At 42.4% G+C, this 18818-nt stretch overlaps 1 protein-coding gene across 2 annotated transcripts; it reads left to right on the top strand.

Annotated features, from left to right (window-relative positions):
- Positions 1-244: 244 nt before the first annotated feature.
- Positions 245-18618, top strand: IL12B (interleukin 12B). Of its 2 annotated transcripts, none has more exons than XM_003404631.4 (8): positions 245-375; positions 5439-5526; positions 9057-9332; positions 9908-10025; positions 11944-12161; positions 13987-14144; positions 16480-16611; positions 17502-18617. In XM_003404631.4, the coding sequence occupies exons 2-7, from the start codon at positions 5439-5441 to the stop codon at positions 16609-16611; spliced, it is 990 nt and encodes a 329-aa protein (XP_003404679.2). In that variant the 5' UTR covers positions 245-375; the 3' UTR covers positions 17502-18617. The 2 variants fall into 2 exon arrangements, with proteins under 2 accessions (XP_003404679.2, XP_064135015.1); XM_064278945.1 differs by lacking the exon at positions 245-375 and adding an exon at positions 401-3732 and having other exon boundaries at positions 17502-18618.
- The last annotated feature ends 200 nt before the right edge of the window (positions 18619-18818 follow it).

Genomic DNA, 18818 nt, shown 5'->3' with positions numbered 1-18818 from the left:
GCCACTGTCCCTACACACCTTGTCCATGATGTAAACTGAAGAAATCAACAACCCCGTCGCCTTCCTTTTTTCCCCACCCCAAAGTCATTTCCTCTTAGTTCATTACCTGGGATTTTGATGTCTGGGTTCCCTCAGCATTATTGATACACACAGAAAAAAAAAAAAGAACTGCTTGAAATTCCCCCAGAAGGTTTTGAGAGGTTTTTTTTTTTTTTTTTTTTTCGGTGTTGCTGTGTTGCAACTTGGAACAAGTCAGTTTCTAGTTTGGGTTTCCATCATAAAGCTTGGTAGGAGTAGGGTATATAATAAGCTCAGCAGTAGCAACAGCAGCACAGCTCCAGGCCCAGCAGATCCTGCAGCCTCCCCAGAAGCAAGGTAAGCACCTCTCTAGCCCCTAGCACCCATTCCCATGAGCCTGCAGCTGTCCAGGGGTGGGCACCCTGTCTGTGCTAACCCCTGTGCCTGGCAGACGAGGTGGGTGGGTTCTGGATGTATGCCTAGTGACTTACCTCCTGGGACACTAGTAAAAAGTCACTACTTTGGGGACCGATTTTTTTTTAAAAAAAAAGCGTTCATGGAAAAACTGAACTAATAATGATTATATACCATGGACTGTGAACAAATACATATTTTATGAAAAGTTTGTTTTTTCATGCTTTGTCTTGTTTTGAAGTTGCATGCATACAAAAGTATGTTCCTAAATATTAATAGCCATTAGTTAAAGGATTGTATGGAGTTAAAGTGAAGGGGGCTTGCCTGAGTATTTTAAACCTTTAAAAAGTCTGTCATGCACTCCTTAAAGTAATTGAATTTGTAATTCTACCTCATAACTGAATCTTACAGAGCATATTTGCTCCTATATTTGTGATGGGTTTAATAGTCGCTGTGATATCAACCAGACTGACTGCTAGATTATCCTTTGGAGGGGGGGGATTAACTAACTTTGGCCTCATTTTAAAAATGAAAAGCAATTGTACTATTTAAAACTAATCCCTGGAGAGTTTTAATATCTGAGAGACTAGGAGAACCTTTACTGTACTAGAGTCTCATTCCTGCCCAGGTAAATTATGCACGATAACAGCATGATCGGGTTAAGATATCATTTTAACAAAGAGATTACCCAGCTGACAGCCCACTTTTTTCAAATAAGGAATTTCAAGATATTGGGAAGAATTTTAGTTGCTTCTTAGAGTTAATTTTACTGGGATCTCATCTTTTATGATTTTTGTACCTACATTCATTCCACACTCATGAAATCCCTCTAGAGTTTCTAGTCTAGACCCTGAGTATAGAGTGGCAAACAATACAGACATGATCCTTGCCATCAGAGAGCTCAGTCTGGTGGGGAGGAAAAATATCAGATAAGTAACTATACTACTGCAATGTAGTAAGTGCTATGAAAGGAAGAATGGGCTCTGTGAGAGCAAGTAGTCAGGAATTATCCCATTAGCTCCTCACCACAACAGGATGCCCATTTTACAGATTCAGAGTGTAGGGCTTAAAGAGCGAATTGCCCAGGATCACACAACTAATGAATGGCAGAGCTAGGATGCCAACACAGGTCTCCCTGGCTCTAGAACTTTCCATGTGCCAGTCACATCACCTGTGACTATGTCTTTTTATTTTTCAATAATAATTATCTTTTCTAATTACAAAGATAACACTTGTTCAGTATAAAAACAAATAAAATAAAACTTAGAAAACAGATATCCACCCAAGTGTCACTGGCATACCCATATTGGCAGCAACCTTAGGGAGCCTTAACATGCCAGGGGGGTGGGAATGACCGGAGGACCCTGTGTCCCTCACTCATGCAAGCATTTCAAGAATTTAGAAAACCTCTGAAATTTCAAGAAAAAAAAAATTTTTTAATTCTCAAGACTCAAAACTTACCATGCCAAGGAAATGTGAGCTGAAGGATATAGCTCCCTGGTACCAGCTGATTGCCCAGAGAGTAACAGAGTAACCAAATGCCGCCTCTTTTTTTGTTTCTCTTGGTTTTGATTAAGAGGTGACCCACCACGATTTTCACCCTTGCAAGTGTTCTGTGGTTTAAAATGTAAGTGATATTACTACAATGTGAGTTGCTTCTTATGACCATCACCAGGGCTCTCTTTACTTTGATGAGCAGTCACCTGAGATCATTAAATGCACCTGAGGCCTAGAGATGACGTGCTGGGCGCATAGCCAAAGGGAAATCCCCGGCATTAAGAGAATGTAAAGGAATTGCCAAGAATCTCTGTTGTCTCCTGTCTCTGTTTCCGTAGTGCAGACATCTGGGTTTTACAGCCCATGTGATCCCATTTCCTCCATGAGCGTTTCCCTATAGCCAGGCACTATTTTTTTTTTTTTTGACTATCTATTATGTTCAAAACAGAGAGATAATAAAATTTTCCTTTATCTCTTCCTGATTAGTTTGTACAAACTAACAGGATATTGATTGCCTTCTATAATATCCTTATGTCACTGCATACTTCCAACAACCCTTTAAGAGGGATATCATGTTCATTTTGTAGTTGAGGAAGCTGAGGCTCAGAGAGTAACATGCCTGACACCACACAGCGAATGGTAGAATCAGATTTGAAACCCATGCCTTCTTCATTCCAAGCCTATGAATTTACCATCTGTTGCTCTGTGCCAGCTAGTCCTTTGCTGCAGTCATAACTTGGACTAATGTGTCCCTAAAAGCTCCATGCTAAGTGACAAGAGCACTGAGTTGTGTACAGGAAGGCTTGATTTCCAGTCCTGTCTCTGTCTCTCATGAGCTTTATAAGGGATTAATGGATATGAGGGTCCTCCTAGGGTTAGCGGAAGTTCTGATACAGCTGTCATCTGTCAATGCTTGGTCACACCAACCAAGGGATGCCCATTTTTAAGGTATTTGGTTGAAACTTTTGAGTGTTACTCTTTATATGATTTAAACCAGTGGAGACCATCTTCCTGCAGAACATTGGTGCTCTTCAAGATAGATGGAGGTGTTTCCAACTGAAATTAAATAATCATCTCTACCTAACTGGCAGGTGGGGAAAATGTTAATGAGTACAATTTTCACACTATAAAAATTTCCATAAACCCTGGTGACTTAATTTAGACTGGATTTCAATATAAGATGGTGGATGATTTAGGATACAGTCATGCCTTTGATTACTTCAGGATTATGTATCATTATTTTATGATCTTCTCCCAAAGAACACCTCCATTTTCAGGGGCTCTGGACCCTGAATGGAAACCCTCGTGGCGTAGTGGTTAAGAGCTACAGCTGCAAACCAAAAAGTTGGCAGTTCGAATCCACCAGGTGCCCCTTAGAAACTCTGTGGGGCAGTTCTACTCTGTCGTATAGGGTCGCTATGAGTCAGAATCGACTCAACGGCAATGGGTTTGGTTTTTGGACCCTGAACATGTTTGAGAATGATTTAGGAAATAATACTGGAGTCATTATTCCCTGTCCTTTTTTTTTTTGAGCATAGAGAATGTGACCCAGCTGGAGCTGGGCTCACAAGGACTCACGAGGACACATCAACTGGGCCCTGAGGTATAAACACAATAGATAGGATAATCTTGGAAAATATCTTTTAGGGAACCTTTCACCTAAGCCGCAACACAAAAGACCTTCCACTCTTATCTTTTTCTATTAACATTTAGTGAATAGAAATTTGCTGGACCAATGAGGACCCTCCTGACTGTTGTTACTGAAACCTGTACCAGTGATTGTTAAAAAAGACAATTCAAAATGTAAGATCACAGTTTCTAGCCAATCTGTGAAAAGGTGAAGCTTTCAATGGTTTTGCCCGTCTGTAATGTTAATGTATACTGATGACTCTGTAACCTTCCTTGGACTCGGGCAGACATGGCTGTGGCAGCATGCCTGTCCATTTTCTCACTTCTGTCTATTCTGTAATTTCCTTGGACTTGGACAGACATGGCTATGGTAGCATGCATGTCCGTTTCCTACTTCTGTCTATTTTATGATATTCTCCAGACTTGGGCAGACATGGCTGTGGCACCATTCTTGTCTGTTTTCCCATTCTCGTTTATTCTGTAACATTCTCTGGACTTGGACAGACGTGTCTCTGGCAGCATGCTTGTCCGTTTTCCTATTCTTGTTTATTCTATAAGGTTCCTTGGACTCAGGCAGACATGGCTGTGAAACGTGCTTGTCCGTTTTCCCATCCTTGCTTACTCTGTAACATTTTCTTGGATTCGGGCAGAAATTAGCTCTGGCAGCACGCTTGTCGGCTTCTCAACTTTTGTCTTTTTGAATTTTGAATATATGCCGAATAAAACTTGCTTTTTGCTTCACTAAACTTTGCGATGTTTTTTCCCCTACAACAAGAACTTAAGCCAGTGGTTTTCAAAGTGTCGTTCCTGGACCAGCAGCATAGGCCTCACCTGGGAATACTTCAGAAATGCAGATTCTTAGGGTCCAGCCCCAGACCTACTGAATCAGAAACTCTGGGCATGGGACTTGGCAATCTTCGTTTTTAGAAAGCTTCCAAGTTTCCAAGTGATTGAGATGCACACTCAAGTTTGGAAACTACTGGGTTAGATTATGTGGAAGGGTAGTAGAACTTTGAGTTTGAACAATTGCGGTGTAAACAAGGAAAGAAACAAATCTCTAAAATGAAGGCAGGTGACTGTTTGTGGCCAGAACTTGAAAGTTTGCATCTGAATGAACTTCCCATTCCTTTAGCCTTGGGTGTCACAGCACATACTTCCTGGTGAGAGTGATTCAGATGTGTGATTTAAATTGAGTGTCAGCATTTAGCACGCTGACTTACTACATATTTGTTGAATGAAAGTATTGGTTCCTAGAAGGTAGGATCCAAGTAAAATTTTCTCTACTCCCATCTGTTCCTAGCCCAGCACCCTTTACATATCAAAAAAAAAAAACAAACCCAGTGCCGTCGAGTCGATTCCCACTCATAGCGACCCTGTAAGACAGAGTAGAACTGCCCCAAAGAGTTTCCAAGAACCGCCTGGTGGATTCGAACTGCCAACCCTATGGCTAGCAGCCATAGCACTTAGCCACTATGCCACCAGGGTTTCCCACCCTACTAAATAAATAACTGCTTAATGCTAAACCAGACAAGTCATGTTCCTTCTCTGAGTCTTAGGTTTTCACCTTAAAAATAAGAGGATTACATCAGACAGCTATTCCTCTAGCTCCAGATAGTCTATGATTCTCTATCTGGAGATGTTCTTACCCAAAGACTGGTGTGTAGGGTTGTAACACATTTAGTATTAACCTGATTGCAGAAAAGAAAGGGGAAAATAAAGATTAAATTCAATGTGCATAGAATGTGTATATGGTTCCCAAAGGTAACTGAAGTATTGACATTCTCTCCTTTTTCTTCTTCTTCCCTTCTGCTCCTCATCTTCTCCTCTTCTTCCTCCTTCCTCTTCTGCTGCTTCTCCTCCTATTTCTTTCTCTCCTACAGATGCGTCATCAGCAATTGGTTATCTCCTGGCTTGCCCTGGTTTTTCTGGCATCTCCCCTCATGGCCATATGGGAACTGGAGAAAGACGGTAACCAACTTTTCTCTTTATTCCCTATGAAGTCGTGGGATTCTAATTCAGGACTCTCTGGCAGGCCTTGCTAGGACATCAGACTGAATGGGCAGCCACCCACACACTGGAGTCTTCCTAGTGAGAGCCAGTGCTCTGGGGAAATGGAAGGCTGTATTTCCTGCTTGCCGCTCTTGAGGGTATCTATGTTGTTTGATTTTTACATTGGATGCCAAAGGAGGTTTTTTGTGGACTGTGGTGGGAAAAGAGATATGGATTTTGCCAGTATTGTTAACAACCAGCTCTGTCATATGATAAAATTCCAAAGTGGAGGATTTAAACAGAGTAAGAACTATGTTCCATCATCTCCCACTTACTGCCCTCTTAGTTGACACTGTGATGACTTACCTCTGACCAAGCACTTTGGATGAAAGCATAAGATTTAGGCTCACCGTGTCTTGGGTTCAAGTCCTAGTTTTGCCAGTTATTGGCTGTGTAACCTTGAACTGGGTCACCTCTGAACCTGAGTTTCCACACCTGCAAAGTGTGGATTACAAAGTGACACCTACCGCATGGATTACTAGATGTGTTACTGAATGCAGAAGACAACAGATGGTGAAGTGAAAGTAAATATTAGCTAATAGTATTGTTTGATTGTTAAAAAAAGTATGTCTCTGATGAAAAAAAAAGTCTCTGATGGCTCAAGAGAAACTATTATTACAACAATCAACAAAAAGTATGAATAGAATAGATGTTAGTAGACTAAGAGATTCCCTCTATCCTTCTAGTATCTCACACTCACCAAATATACATTAACTGATTACTGGTTGTTCTTGAAAGACTTCAGATGTTCCTGAGTGAAGCAAGCGTAATAATGCTGATAATTACTATCTGTAATTATGTAATAATAATAACAACAATAATAATTACTATTTATTGAGGACAGATTTCATTTAAGTCTCACAACACCCATATGAAGTAGAGACTACGCACATCCCATTTTACAGATATTGAAAATTAAGGCAAAAAGATTAAGTAACTAAGGACCCCTGGTGGTGCAATTGTTAAGTGCTTGGATGCTAGCTGAAAGGTTAAACCCGCCCAGTGGCTACACAGGAGAAAGACCTGGCAATCTGCTAGAAAACTCTATGGGGCAGTTCTACTCTGTCACATGGGGTCACTCTCAGTTGGAATTGACTCGATGGCAAGAAGAAAAAAAGAAAGCCATTCAAATAAAAGAGTAACTTACCCAAAGTCACATAGCTGTCTCACTTCAAAGCCCGTACACCTAAGTCTTTGAAAAGTATTACAAGAAAGACGTGAAGCAATTGTTTCCTACGTCCTTGGAGAACTGAGCAAGAGAAAATAGGTAAAAATTAAAGCTGAAGAGATCTCAGCTGATGATCAGAAATAATGTTTGGATAGTCAGGAGGGTACACCACTGAACTAGATGCCTGAAAGCAATGTTGGACCATTTCTCCATTCTCAAGGGTGCCAAGAAGACAACAGACCAGCCACCCACCCACCCACAAGGATTGGAGATTTTTAGACCCTTTTTGGATAAAAACAAAGCATGATCCAGACGATGATAACAGATCCCTTCTAACCCTGGGAATTTTAGTGAGCTCAGAAATCTTGCCCCTTGCATATTTAACCCCTTAGTTATGTCTGATTTGGTAAGCCACGAAAATTCCAGAACATCTATGTGAGGAACACTAAGAGGGCTTGTGACTTTGGAGACAAGATGATGAACAAAGAAGCCAAGCCCTAGGTTATAGATGATACTCATCAGGTTCCCTATTGCCGTTGTCTTCCTTGCCCTGGACAAGGGTCTTCTAAACATTCCGAGCCTTAGTATTAACAGGAAAATAGCCATGCTCTTCATTTATCTCCAAGACAAAGGAAAACTAGAGGAAACCAAATATGCTACATGGCCTTATGTCAACACAGCTACTCATTTCTGAAGAGTTAGGCCTTAAAAGTTTTTTACCTCTTATCTCTGTTCCCCATTAAGCAGTTATAAATCCCATCTGATGCAAGGTGAGAGCTTTATATTCCACAGTGCTTTATACTTGGATGCCAATAACAAGAGCCACAATTTATATTGCATTTAAGGGCACTGCATTAAACTATTATATGAATTAGCTTATATAATCCTCATCCCTACCTTCTAAAGCAAATACTAATATCTTCCCCCGTTTTAAAGATGATATTGAAGCTGAGAGTAGTTAAGTTTTTTACCCAAGACCACTATGCTAGAGCTAAATCTAAACTCAGATGTACCTAAGCCCAAAGTCCAGGCTGTTAACCACCCTGGCATTCAAGTTTGAGTGGGCATCAAAATCATTCGGAGGAATTGTTAAAGTACAGATCCCTCAGTTCCATCCCCAGAGTTTCTGATTCAGTAAATCTGGATTGGGGCTTAAGAATTTGCATCTCTGACAGATTCCCAGTAGATTCTGCAAATGATGGTCTGGTGATCATGCTTTGAGAACCAATGAATATCCTATTCATTTCATAATCGATGTGTGAATAAATGAATGAATGAATGAGTGAACACATCTTTGATGTGACAAACTCTTTGGAATACTATACTAAGCCAGCTCCCAAGTGCCAGTTCAGATATCAAGTCCAGTGCAAAGCCTAGAAGTCAGAAGGTTTGAGATGTAGCACTTCTGCTTCTAACTTGATGTGACCTTGCTTAACCCCTGTATCCTCCTCTATAAAACAGGAAGACTAAGCTCTACTGAACTGCCTCCTAAGATTGTAAGATGGCTAACTAACACAGAGAGAATGAAAATCTCCATTGATGAGTCTTCTGCAGAGGAAACTAAATCCTTAAATCCCCCTGGAAAGTTGTAGAAGGGTTCGTCTGTGCTGTTGTCTGATCCTTTGGTCTATGAATAATGACAATAGCTTATATTGAGCTTACTACATGTCAGGTCCTGTGCGAAGTGTTTTTATTTTTTCATTTAACCCTTAAAGCCAAACCTACGAGGTAGACACTATTATTATTGTCATTTTACAGATGAGAGAACAGAGGATCATAGAGATTAAGTACCTTGCCTCAAATACCCCAGCCGGTTAATGGGGGCAGTATTCAGGCCTGGTCAGTCTTTCTCCAAATCCTGTACTTTTAACCACCATGTTATTCTGGTAAATACTGTGCTCTGGCTTATCCCATAAAACTGAAATTGTGCTGGAAGTTTCTAATCTTCACTAGAGCTTTGACAAAGAGCTCTGTGCTGTTTGCATTGTTCAGTGTATCAGTTCTTTTCCATCTTCCAGCTAATCAAAGGTTAATTATTAAGGCAACCTGCCAGTTAATGAGTCCACAGCAGGTATAAACTCTTTGCTTCTCTGTTTCATGACCTTGAGCTCAAGCGGGGCCTAATGCATTCCCTGAGGCCATCTCAGCAAACATTTGCCAAACACTTGTTATGAGCAAGGCTCTATATGCTTAGGCAATGGAGATGCCAAGATGGTTCACAAAGCACAATTCCAGAGTTCATAGAGCTATAGTCTAGTTCTCCACTTTTTGTGCTTTTCAGTTTATGTCGTAGAGTTGGACTGGTACCCTGATGCCCCTGGAGAAGTGGTGGTGCTCACCTGCAACACTCTAGAAGAAGATGGCATCACCTGGACCTCCGACCAGAGCAGTGAGGTCTTAGGCTCTGGTAAAACCCTGACCATCCAAGTCAAAGAGTTTGGAGATGCTGGCCTATACACCTGTCTAAAAGGAGACGAGGTTCTGAGCCATTCACTCTTGCTGCTTCACAAAAAGGAAGATGGGATTTGGTCCACTGATATATTAAAGGACCAGAAAGGTAATTCCATCCCCTTGGATAATGTCAGTGTTCTCTTTTGCTCCATTAGTGACACCAAAATAAAAATTAGAGAAAGGCAAGACCCAGCTAGCATAATTAATGAGTTAACATCAAGTCCCTTACTGAAACCACCCAGAATCTTCATTTTCCTTTGCTTTGCTAGACAGCTTTGGGTTATCAACCATCAAAATCTCCTGTTGGGCGAGATTTATGTTCAGCCTGGATGTTTTCCCTGAGGTTCTCTTTAAATAACAGTAGTATTATTGAACAGCTAGTGGAAATTAACCAATGTGTGTTGGTGTGTTAAGTCAACACTGACGTGATAACCTTTGGAAAAAATTAAGACTACCTTCCTGTGATGTGTTAGGTGTGTATTATACCCTATAGAATCAGCATCTTATTGGACACTCCAAAGCCTGGCTAAACTGCCCGTCAGGGGAACAGCCTTATTTTCCAAGGAAATGAACAGAAGAAATTCACACTCGTGCCATTGGGTGGCCCGTGATTAATTACGATCAAAATCTTTCTGAAAGAAAACCTCTAAACACTGAATTTTTATTCTTTGTCAAATCCAGAACCCAAAAATAAGACCTTTCTAAAATGCGAGGCAAAGAATTATTCCGGACATTTCACCTGCTGGTGGCTGACGGCAATCAGTACTGATTTGAAATTCAGTGTCAAAAGCAGCAGAGGGTAAGTGAAACCCATCTGGCTTCTCAACATTTTGCTAGAACTATTTCGTTAAGAAAATAAAGGTGACCTATCAGTGACAAACTCAAACGCAGAATCTTTCAAGCCTCCCTCTCTTGCCCTAAACTGAGGAAAGAACATGGAGATTTAAGCCAACTGCCTGAACAGACTTACCTGTTAGACAGGATATTCTCAAGGTCTGAGAATAGCCTCGCTGTGTTTGAAGCCACTCTCATCCAAATTGCCTGGAAATGCTTCATTAAGGTTCATAGCACCATGGGGAGGGATAAAAGGAGAAACAGAAGCTCCGAATGACTTGCCAAAATGGCGCCATCAGTCAAAAATAGAAACAAGAGTTCTAGGGCATAGATCGTGGAAGCTCTAAAGCTGACTCCCAAGCTCTGTGATCCCACCACAAATTTTCCCATGGCCACCTCAACTCCTTTTTCTTCTACTAATGCCACTCATCTGAAGCTAAGAGAGCAGAGTTCACTGTTTGTCCAACGCACGTGGACTTTCCCTAAGAAACCAATTTCCATGGAGAGAAGACCTATGTTTTTGCCCATCTATAAAAAAAAAATTTTTTTCTTTTTTTTTTTTTCTATGGGACTCCCTTTAATCACTGTCTAAGTTTCTGAGACAATGTAGGATAATGGAGCAAATCCTAGGCATTCATCCTGGCTTTACCGCCATTTCGCTGGGTAAATTAACCTTTGTGATATTGTTGTTGTTGGCTGCCATCTAGTCAGCCCCCAACTCATGGCGACCCCATGTGTTACAGAGTAGAACTGCTCCATAGGGTATTCTTGGCTGTAATCTTTACAGAGGCAGATCAGCAGGCCTTCCTTCTACAGAGCCACTGGGTGGGTTCAAACCACCAACCTTTAGGTTAGGAACTGATAGCAAACCACTTGCGCTACTGGGGCTCCCTAAATTAACCTTTGGGGGGGTCTCATTTCTCCATTTTTAAAACGATGACACTTGTACAAGTGCGCAAAGACATAGGTGTAAGTGTTCATTGTGGCATTTTTGGTAATCGACAGGGGAATGGTGAAATAAAGTGTGGAACCTTACACTCTGTAGCAGTCATTAAAATGAATAACCCAATCTATATGTTTTCATGTGGAGACCTCCCCATAATATGTTCAGGAGCAAATAGATGGTTATAAAACTATATATATAATTTGAACCCACTTCATAAAAAATAAGACCTATGTGTATGTATAGAAAGAGATAGATACAGATAGATAAAATATGTGTATATAAATATATACATGTAATATATGATTACTTTGAATATTCATTGAAAAAGTTCTAGAAGGCTACAGGAAGCTATGAATGGTATTTCTGTCTGGAGAGTGAGATTATGAATAAAAGGAGGTACATACACATTTACCTTTATATACATCTTTATCATTTTATTTTTTACGATTAGCATGCATTGATTTTTTAATTAAAATAAGAAAGATGACTTTGAAATTTTAATAAAGGCATTGAATCAGGGGCTCTAGATCTAAAAATTTCCAGAGGCATGTATTTGCATAGCTGTTTCCAAACATTTGTGCCACCCCTGAAGCTAAGCTTGTTCTTGTGGGGAAGGCAGTTTATCACCCCCTGGGGACAAGTCAGACCAGTTGGAGGAGTTTTGTCCTCAGAGAGCTGTCTTACCTGCCTCACTGGCTGCAGTCACGAGGAACTCACCCATGAATAGTAACTAGTATCCAGTTGCCATCCAATTGACACCAACTCACTGTGACCCCGTATGTGTCAGAGTAGAAGTAGATCACCAGGCCTTTCTTTCAAGGCTCCTCTGAGTGGACTTGAACCACCAACCTTTCAGTTAGCAGCTGAGCGTATTAACCATTCTCACCATCCAGGGACTTCACCACAAATGGGTAATATACGATTTCTTTGACTTCAGCTCCTCTGACCCCCAAGGGGTGACATGTGGGGCAGCAACACTCTCTGAGGAGAAGGTCAAAGTGGACCACAGGGAGTATAAAAAGTACACAGTGGAGTGTCAAGAGGACAGTGCCTGCCCAGCCGCTGAGGAGAGCCTGACGATTGAGGTCGTGGTGGAAGCTGTTCACAAGCTCAAGTACGAAAACTACACCAGCAGCTTCTTCATCAGAGACATCAGTGAGTTTTGGACAATTATATGCACTTAATAAGGATCAGTGCTATTTGTCACATGTTCACTATGCCCCAAGCACTGGGATAAGGGGTTTATCTGCCTTACCTCTTTAATTCTGCACCAAAAAAAAAAAAAAAAATACACACACACACACACAATGGAGATACCATTACCTGCATTTTAATGAGGAGGAAATTGAATCTTAGAAAGATTAGCAGCTTGCCCCAGGTCTCCCAGCTAGCGAGCGATTCAGACCCAGATCTGTCCACTAGAAAGGGTAGGCTTTTGCTACAGTCTGTTCTGCTGCCCAGGTCCCTTCCCTTTTGAATCCAAGAGCTCTTCAAGCATAATATTCATACTGAGAACTAGGGCTTTCCTACTAATTGCAATTATTTCCAGCAAGTCTCTCTCTAGCATTTGAAGAGAGACTCCACGTTAGAATATAAACTATTTTAAACTGGACATCTATTTCTTAATTAGCAGATACAGATTTTGCCATTTATCATTCCCTTTACCATTTACTCATCGAATAAGCATTATGACATAAAGCAGGATAGAGCCATGGAACTTTCTCTAGTATTTGTGGAGTGTTTGCACTTGGTGGGTTGGGGAGGACAGGATCTAGTTCACATAGCATGGCCAGGAAGGAGATGAGATTTAGCTGAGACCTAAGAAAAGAAGGTGTACTAAGAATAGAGGGAGGAATTTTACAAAGCACCTACTAGGTACTGTGGTCTTTGTGTGGTGTTGTATTGGGTCTAGTGAGTCCATCCACTTTCTATAGAATGTCTCCCCCTCTAGAAAAAGATAAGACTACTTAGGATGGAGTCTTTGTGGTACTCACTGCTGTATCCTGCATATATTGTCTAGTGGCTGGCACAGTGGGTTCTCAGTAATTATTTATTAAGTGAGTGAAGGAATGAGCATAGAGACAAGTGACTATAACTGCTACAAGGTAAGTCAGGGCAGATGCTAGGAATAGGCAAAAAAGGGGTAGGAAGTGGAAAGTCTCCCACCTCATCTATGTTTGGTACAAAAAGAAGGCTGGACCACAGAGAGGATGGTCTTTGATGGCATTGCCCAGATATGAAAGTCTTGCTATCTCTGAGAATCTTCTTCCGAGCACCAAGTAGAGGTGGTTCCAGTGCTAGGGATCATCTGATTGAGAGAAGGGGCCACCAGAATGCAGAGATGAAGGATTCTTGGGATCAGTAAAGGGCGTGATGATTGATGAGGGCTGCCTTCCACAGGCATGGTGTGAGGACCAGCAGCCCGGGTATCTCATGTTTGCCAACTCAGCTTATTTCATTTACCCAGAGATAGTTATGGTCCAGGTAGTTCAGTGACTAGACACCGTGGGCACCATGGCCCCACATTGTTCCCAGTGCCACCAGAAGGTAAGAAGGATGCCCTCACTGCCTGACAGATGGCAAAAGGTATGCCATCAGCCATGGAGATAAGGAAAGCATGAACAAGAGTGTGTGGCTGGCTGAGGGGAGTAGGGGGCATTGCTTTCTAGGCCCAAATCTCAAATATGAGAAGTGAAGCCCTGAGGATCCTCAGTTTCCTAAAGTTTTAGAAAGATTTGCATGTATTGACCTCATGTAAGGACTTTACATAGTAAATCTCATTTTATCCTTACAACCACTTATGGGGTGGAAACCACCATCAATCCAATTTTCCAGATGAAAACTGGTGCTCAGAGAAGTTAAGCAAGTATCCTGTGGACCCACAGCTGGTAAAAGGTTGAAGTGGAATCAGAAGCCAGAACTATGTTACTCCAAAGCTCCATTAGGAAAATAAAGGCTGTTTCTCTATCTTCTTCCACAGTCAAACCCGACCCACCCAAGAACCTGCAGCTGAAGCCATTAGCGAATTCTCGTCATGTGGAGGTCAGCTGGGAGTACCCTGACACTTGGAGCACCCCACATTCCTACTTTTCCCTGACATTCTGCATCCAGGTTCAGGGCAAGAACAAGAAAGGAAAGGTAAGATGTGATTCATATGCAGTGTACTCTGTGGTCAGGCTTATGCAGGCCCCCATCAGAGAGGAGATGAATGACGATAATAACAACTAACTTTTCTTAGTACCTTCTGTGGGCCTGGAGCTGTACTAAGGGTTTTACCTGTATCATCTCACTTAATTCTCATAATATCCCTACAAAGGCAGGCAGTATGGTTATCACCACTTCACGAATAAAGACATTGAAGCTCAGAGAGGTTAAGTGACTTATCCAAGGTCACTCAGCTAGGAAGTGACAGAGCCAGGACTCAAACTCAGTGGGCCAGACACAAAGGCCTGTCACCCAACCCAGTATAGTTGACCCACCCAGTATAGCTGATCATTAATCCTTGCACTCAGAATTGGTCCTCAGTGAATATAACTGATGATAGAACAGTCGTGCTATGTCTCAACTAAAATGAGTAGCTCAGCTGTTCCAGAGATGGTTAACTTATTTTCTTAAACATAACTTTAGCACTTACATAGGCTAAGACAGTGCCTGTCAAACTTTCTTCCCTTAGGACTCCTTTACCCTTACAAGGTCCCAAAGGCACTTTTACAGAGCCCTAGCACTCCTTGGACCCCAGTTTTAAAATCATTGTATATAGGCCTTATGCAGCATAGCATTTGGCATGTGGTAGAAACCCCGTGATACAGTTGTTGTTAGCTGCTGTCAAATTGGCCCCCAACTCGCGGTGATGCTGTACGCAATGGAATCAGTCCATTGTGATCCATGAAGTGTTAATTGGCTGATTTTCAGAAGTAGATACCAGGCCTTTCTTCCTAATTTATCTTAGTCTGGAAGCTCCAAGCCTCCACTGACAGGGGGTGGTAGCTGCACATGAGGTGCATTGCCTGGGAATCAAACCTAGATCTCCTGCATCCAACCCCCCAACCCCATTGCTGTCTCATAGTGACCACACAGGACAGAGTAGAGCTGCCCCATACGGTTTCCAAGGAGAACCTGGTGGATCCAAACTGCTGACCTTTTAGTAAGCAGCCATAGCTCTTAACCACTATGCCACCAGGGTTTCCAAAACCCATTGCTTTCGAGTTAATTCCAGCTCATAGCAACCCTATAGAACAGAGTAGAACTGCTCCATAGAGTTTCCAAGGAGTGCCCAGTGGATTCAAACTGCTGACCTTTTGGTTAGCAGCCGTAGCTCTTAACCACTACGCCACCAGGGTTTCCTGCCTGGAAGTCAAGAATCCTACCACTGAACCACTGCTGCCCTCCAGTGGTTCAGTTACCCCTGGAGATTTTGGCAACTTGGGGGTTTTGCCTAAACATTATTTAAAAATCTTGATAAGTGCCTTCCCTACTTAAAGCACATAGTATTAATAGGTAATATTTATTAAGCGCTTTTTCTGTGGTAAAGACTTTGCTAAGAGTTTCACATGAGTGTTACTTTTAATTTTTACAACTTTTTTATGAGGTGGCCAGAAACCCTGGTGGCGTAGTGGTTAAGAGCTACAGCTGCTTACCAAAAAGTTGGCAGTTCAAATCCACCAGGCACTCCTTGGAAACCCTACAGGGCAATTCTACTCTGTCCTATAGGGTCGCTGTGAGTCAGAATCGACTCAATGGCAATGGGTTTGGTTTTTGTTTTGTTTCGTTTTTTTATGGGGTGGCCATTATTATTATTACCTCCATTTTATAAATAAGGAACCTGAGACATAAAAAGCCCAAGATATTTTCCTGAAGTCATACAGCTAATAAGTAGAGATGTCAGGATTTGAACTCAGGTTTGTTTGATGAAAAGATCAGGGTATGGTATTTCTGAATACCCAGGGAACAGCGAAAGCAAATCTTAGTCCCCACATCAACTTAGTCCTGGGGTGGTGCGTATGGGGTCTTTGGGCAAGGCAGTTGTGTTAAAAAGATGAAAGCTGGTCCAAAAGATTTCTCTCTCAACCAGTAACCAGTTGCCATTGAGTCAAGCCCAACTCATGGTGACCCCATGTGTGTCAGAGTAGACCTGTGCTCCAAAGAGCATTCAATGGCTGATTTTTCAGAAGTAGATTACCAGGCCTTTCTTCTGGGGCCCCTCTGGGTAGACTTGAACCTTTAACCTTTGAGTTAGCAGCCAGATACGTTAATCATTTGTACCACCCAGGTGCAAAATAGAAACATAGAATCTGTGTTCAGAGCTTCTGCCAGTAGGTGGCATAAGCTCTACGCCCTCCCTGTGAATTGCAAATGTGGTGTCCGAAGACCAGGGTGTGATTGTTTGGGGAGGTTGGGCTTTGCAGAGCTATGCCTGACCTGCCTCGTGACCATGTTGCCACAGGGCACTAACAGATTGCACTGTCCTTTGCAGAAAGAGAGACCCTGCATGGACAAGACCTCGGCCAAGGTTATCTGCCACAAAGACTCCGAGATCTGGGTGCAAGCTCGAGACCGCTACTATAGCTCCTTCTGGAGCGAATGGGCATCCGTGTCCTGCAGTTAGGTGAGCAGGCCCTCAAATCCCAGCCCAGACCTGCACACTCAGTGTGCCTGCGTGCAAAGCAATGGTGGGGGAGGCTACAGTAAAACACCGGGCAAGTGGGGTGCCCTGCACACAGTCACCAGAGTCAGAAATATACATTTGTTTACTAATAGGCTTTATTTGATGCCTATATTGTGCCAGGCACTGCACTGGGCACAGGGATACAGGCGTGAAGAAAACAGACATAGGTCCTTCCTCCTAATTGTTAGATGCCATCGAATCCATTTCGACTCATAGCAAGTTCACGTGACACAGTAAAACTGCCCCATAGGGTTTTCTTTTTTTAATCTTTACAGAAGCAGATTGCTGGGTCTTTCTCCCGCAGAGCCACTGGGTGGACTCAAACCGCCAACCTTTTGGCTAGCAGCTGAGCACTTAACAGTTTGTGCCAGCAGGGCTCCTAAAGGGGAAGGCAGAAGCAGAAGAGAGAAGTGGGCAGGGGTCAGAGAACGGAGGCGCTGCAAGCTGGTTGCAAGAGTTAGAAACTTGTCCTGGGCGCATCGGGGAGCCCCTGAAGGGCTTTAAGCAAGGAAGTGATACAATCAGATATTCTTTAAAGAAAACGCTCGAGAGCACCTCCAGCAAGCATGGTATCAGCCCAAATTCTAGGCCACAGAAAGAAGAGCCAGGCCCTTCTGACATGCTGTGGTTGTTGTTAGGTGCCATCCGGTCGGTTCAGACTCATAGCGACCTTATGTACCACAGGAATGAAACACTGCCCAGTCCTGCGCCATCCTTACAATCCCTCTGACATGGAATCCCCCAAGACCAACTTCCCAGGATAAAGTTGTGGGTGAAATATAAAGGTTTGGTGCTACAAATCTCACCCATATTTTGCCATTCTTTTTTAGGTTTCAATTCCAGGAGGAATCTCAGAGGAAAAGTGGAAGCTCTCAGGCAGAATTTTTTAAAAGATATGATGGAATAGACAAAAAAAAAAAAAAACCTTGTTTATCTGATTTGCTTTTGTTGAGGTTTATAATGCTGTCTGCTATATTTTTTATATCTAAATACTAAGTGCCCACTGAAACAATCAGCTAATTTATTTATAGATTTACCAGCTCTCAGGTTGCCACTAACCTTCATGCTATTTTTAAATATTTAAGTAATTTATGTATTTATTAATTTATTGCTGTTATTTAACATTTGTGTGCCAAGATGCATTGTATGTTTCTCAGGACCCGATCCAGGAGGCACAGGCCCTCCTATGCAGAATGTGTGAGTTGAAGTGTTATTGATACTGACAACTTTTCAAGTGAGGCTGCGAACGCATCGGTTTTATGACATTCAGTGAGAACACGATGTTCTGATGTGAGCACGGGCATATCTTTGTGATGGATGGGAACATAAGAGATATTGAAATACAGACATCAAAACACGAACCTGTCTGAGGGGGGCCTGGAGAAGGATATGTTCATTCCTGTATCCATGAAGACCTCCCTCCCTCTTCAAGTGATACAGATAAAACAACCGAGGGCCACTTGCACTTCTGAGCAAGTTTATTCTTTGGGCGCCTGAATTTAGAAAAGAACTGAAATTGAAATCAAGCTTCAGCCTCCCTGGTGGTCCCCGCCCTCACCTATCTGTAAGGCATAGGAAGGTGACACAAAGACACCTGAGAGAGTCAAAAGAGCTTATAATTCAAGAGCGAGAACAGGTATACTTGTGGCTAAGGACATAAAGTTGTCAGAATTGCAGGTTGCTTCTTAAGGGCCACGGGCAAAAGTCGACAGAGATGTTCAGAAAACGATCGAGAACCGCTTACTCGTCAGCCCAAGGGAACCTGATGTGCGGATATGACCAGACAGGACCAGCCACGGAGGTGCTACTTTAAAGTCAGAATGTGCTTTCTGTAAAGCGATTGCATGTGGTTTCTATTTATTTATTTTGACATTTCCGAGGCTGAACTAATAAAATATAACTCTTCTTTGCAATATCATTGTGGGCTTTCTCAGCTGACTCTAGGATCCTGTTCCCAAGTTTCTCAAAAACCAAACCCGTTGCGGTCGAGTTGATTCCGACTCATATCGGCCCTAGAGGACAGAGCAGAACTGCTGCCCCATAGGGCTTCCAAGGAGCAGCTGGTGGATTCAAACTGCCAACCTGTTGGTTAGCAGCCAAGTTCTTAACCACTGCGCCAGAACTGCCCTTCCTTGAAGTGATTTCCT

This window comes from Loxodonta africana, chromosome 2, assembly GCF_030014295.1.
Source record: "Loxodonta africana isolate mLoxAfr1 chromosome 2, mLoxAfr1.hap2, whole genome shotgun sequence".
NCBI lineage: Eukaryota > Metazoa > Chordata > Mammalia > Proboscidea > Elephantidae > Loxodonta > Loxodonta africana.
The sequence above is the reverse complement of the archived record's forward strand: the minus strand, read 5'-3'. Positions and strand labels throughout refer to the sequence as shown.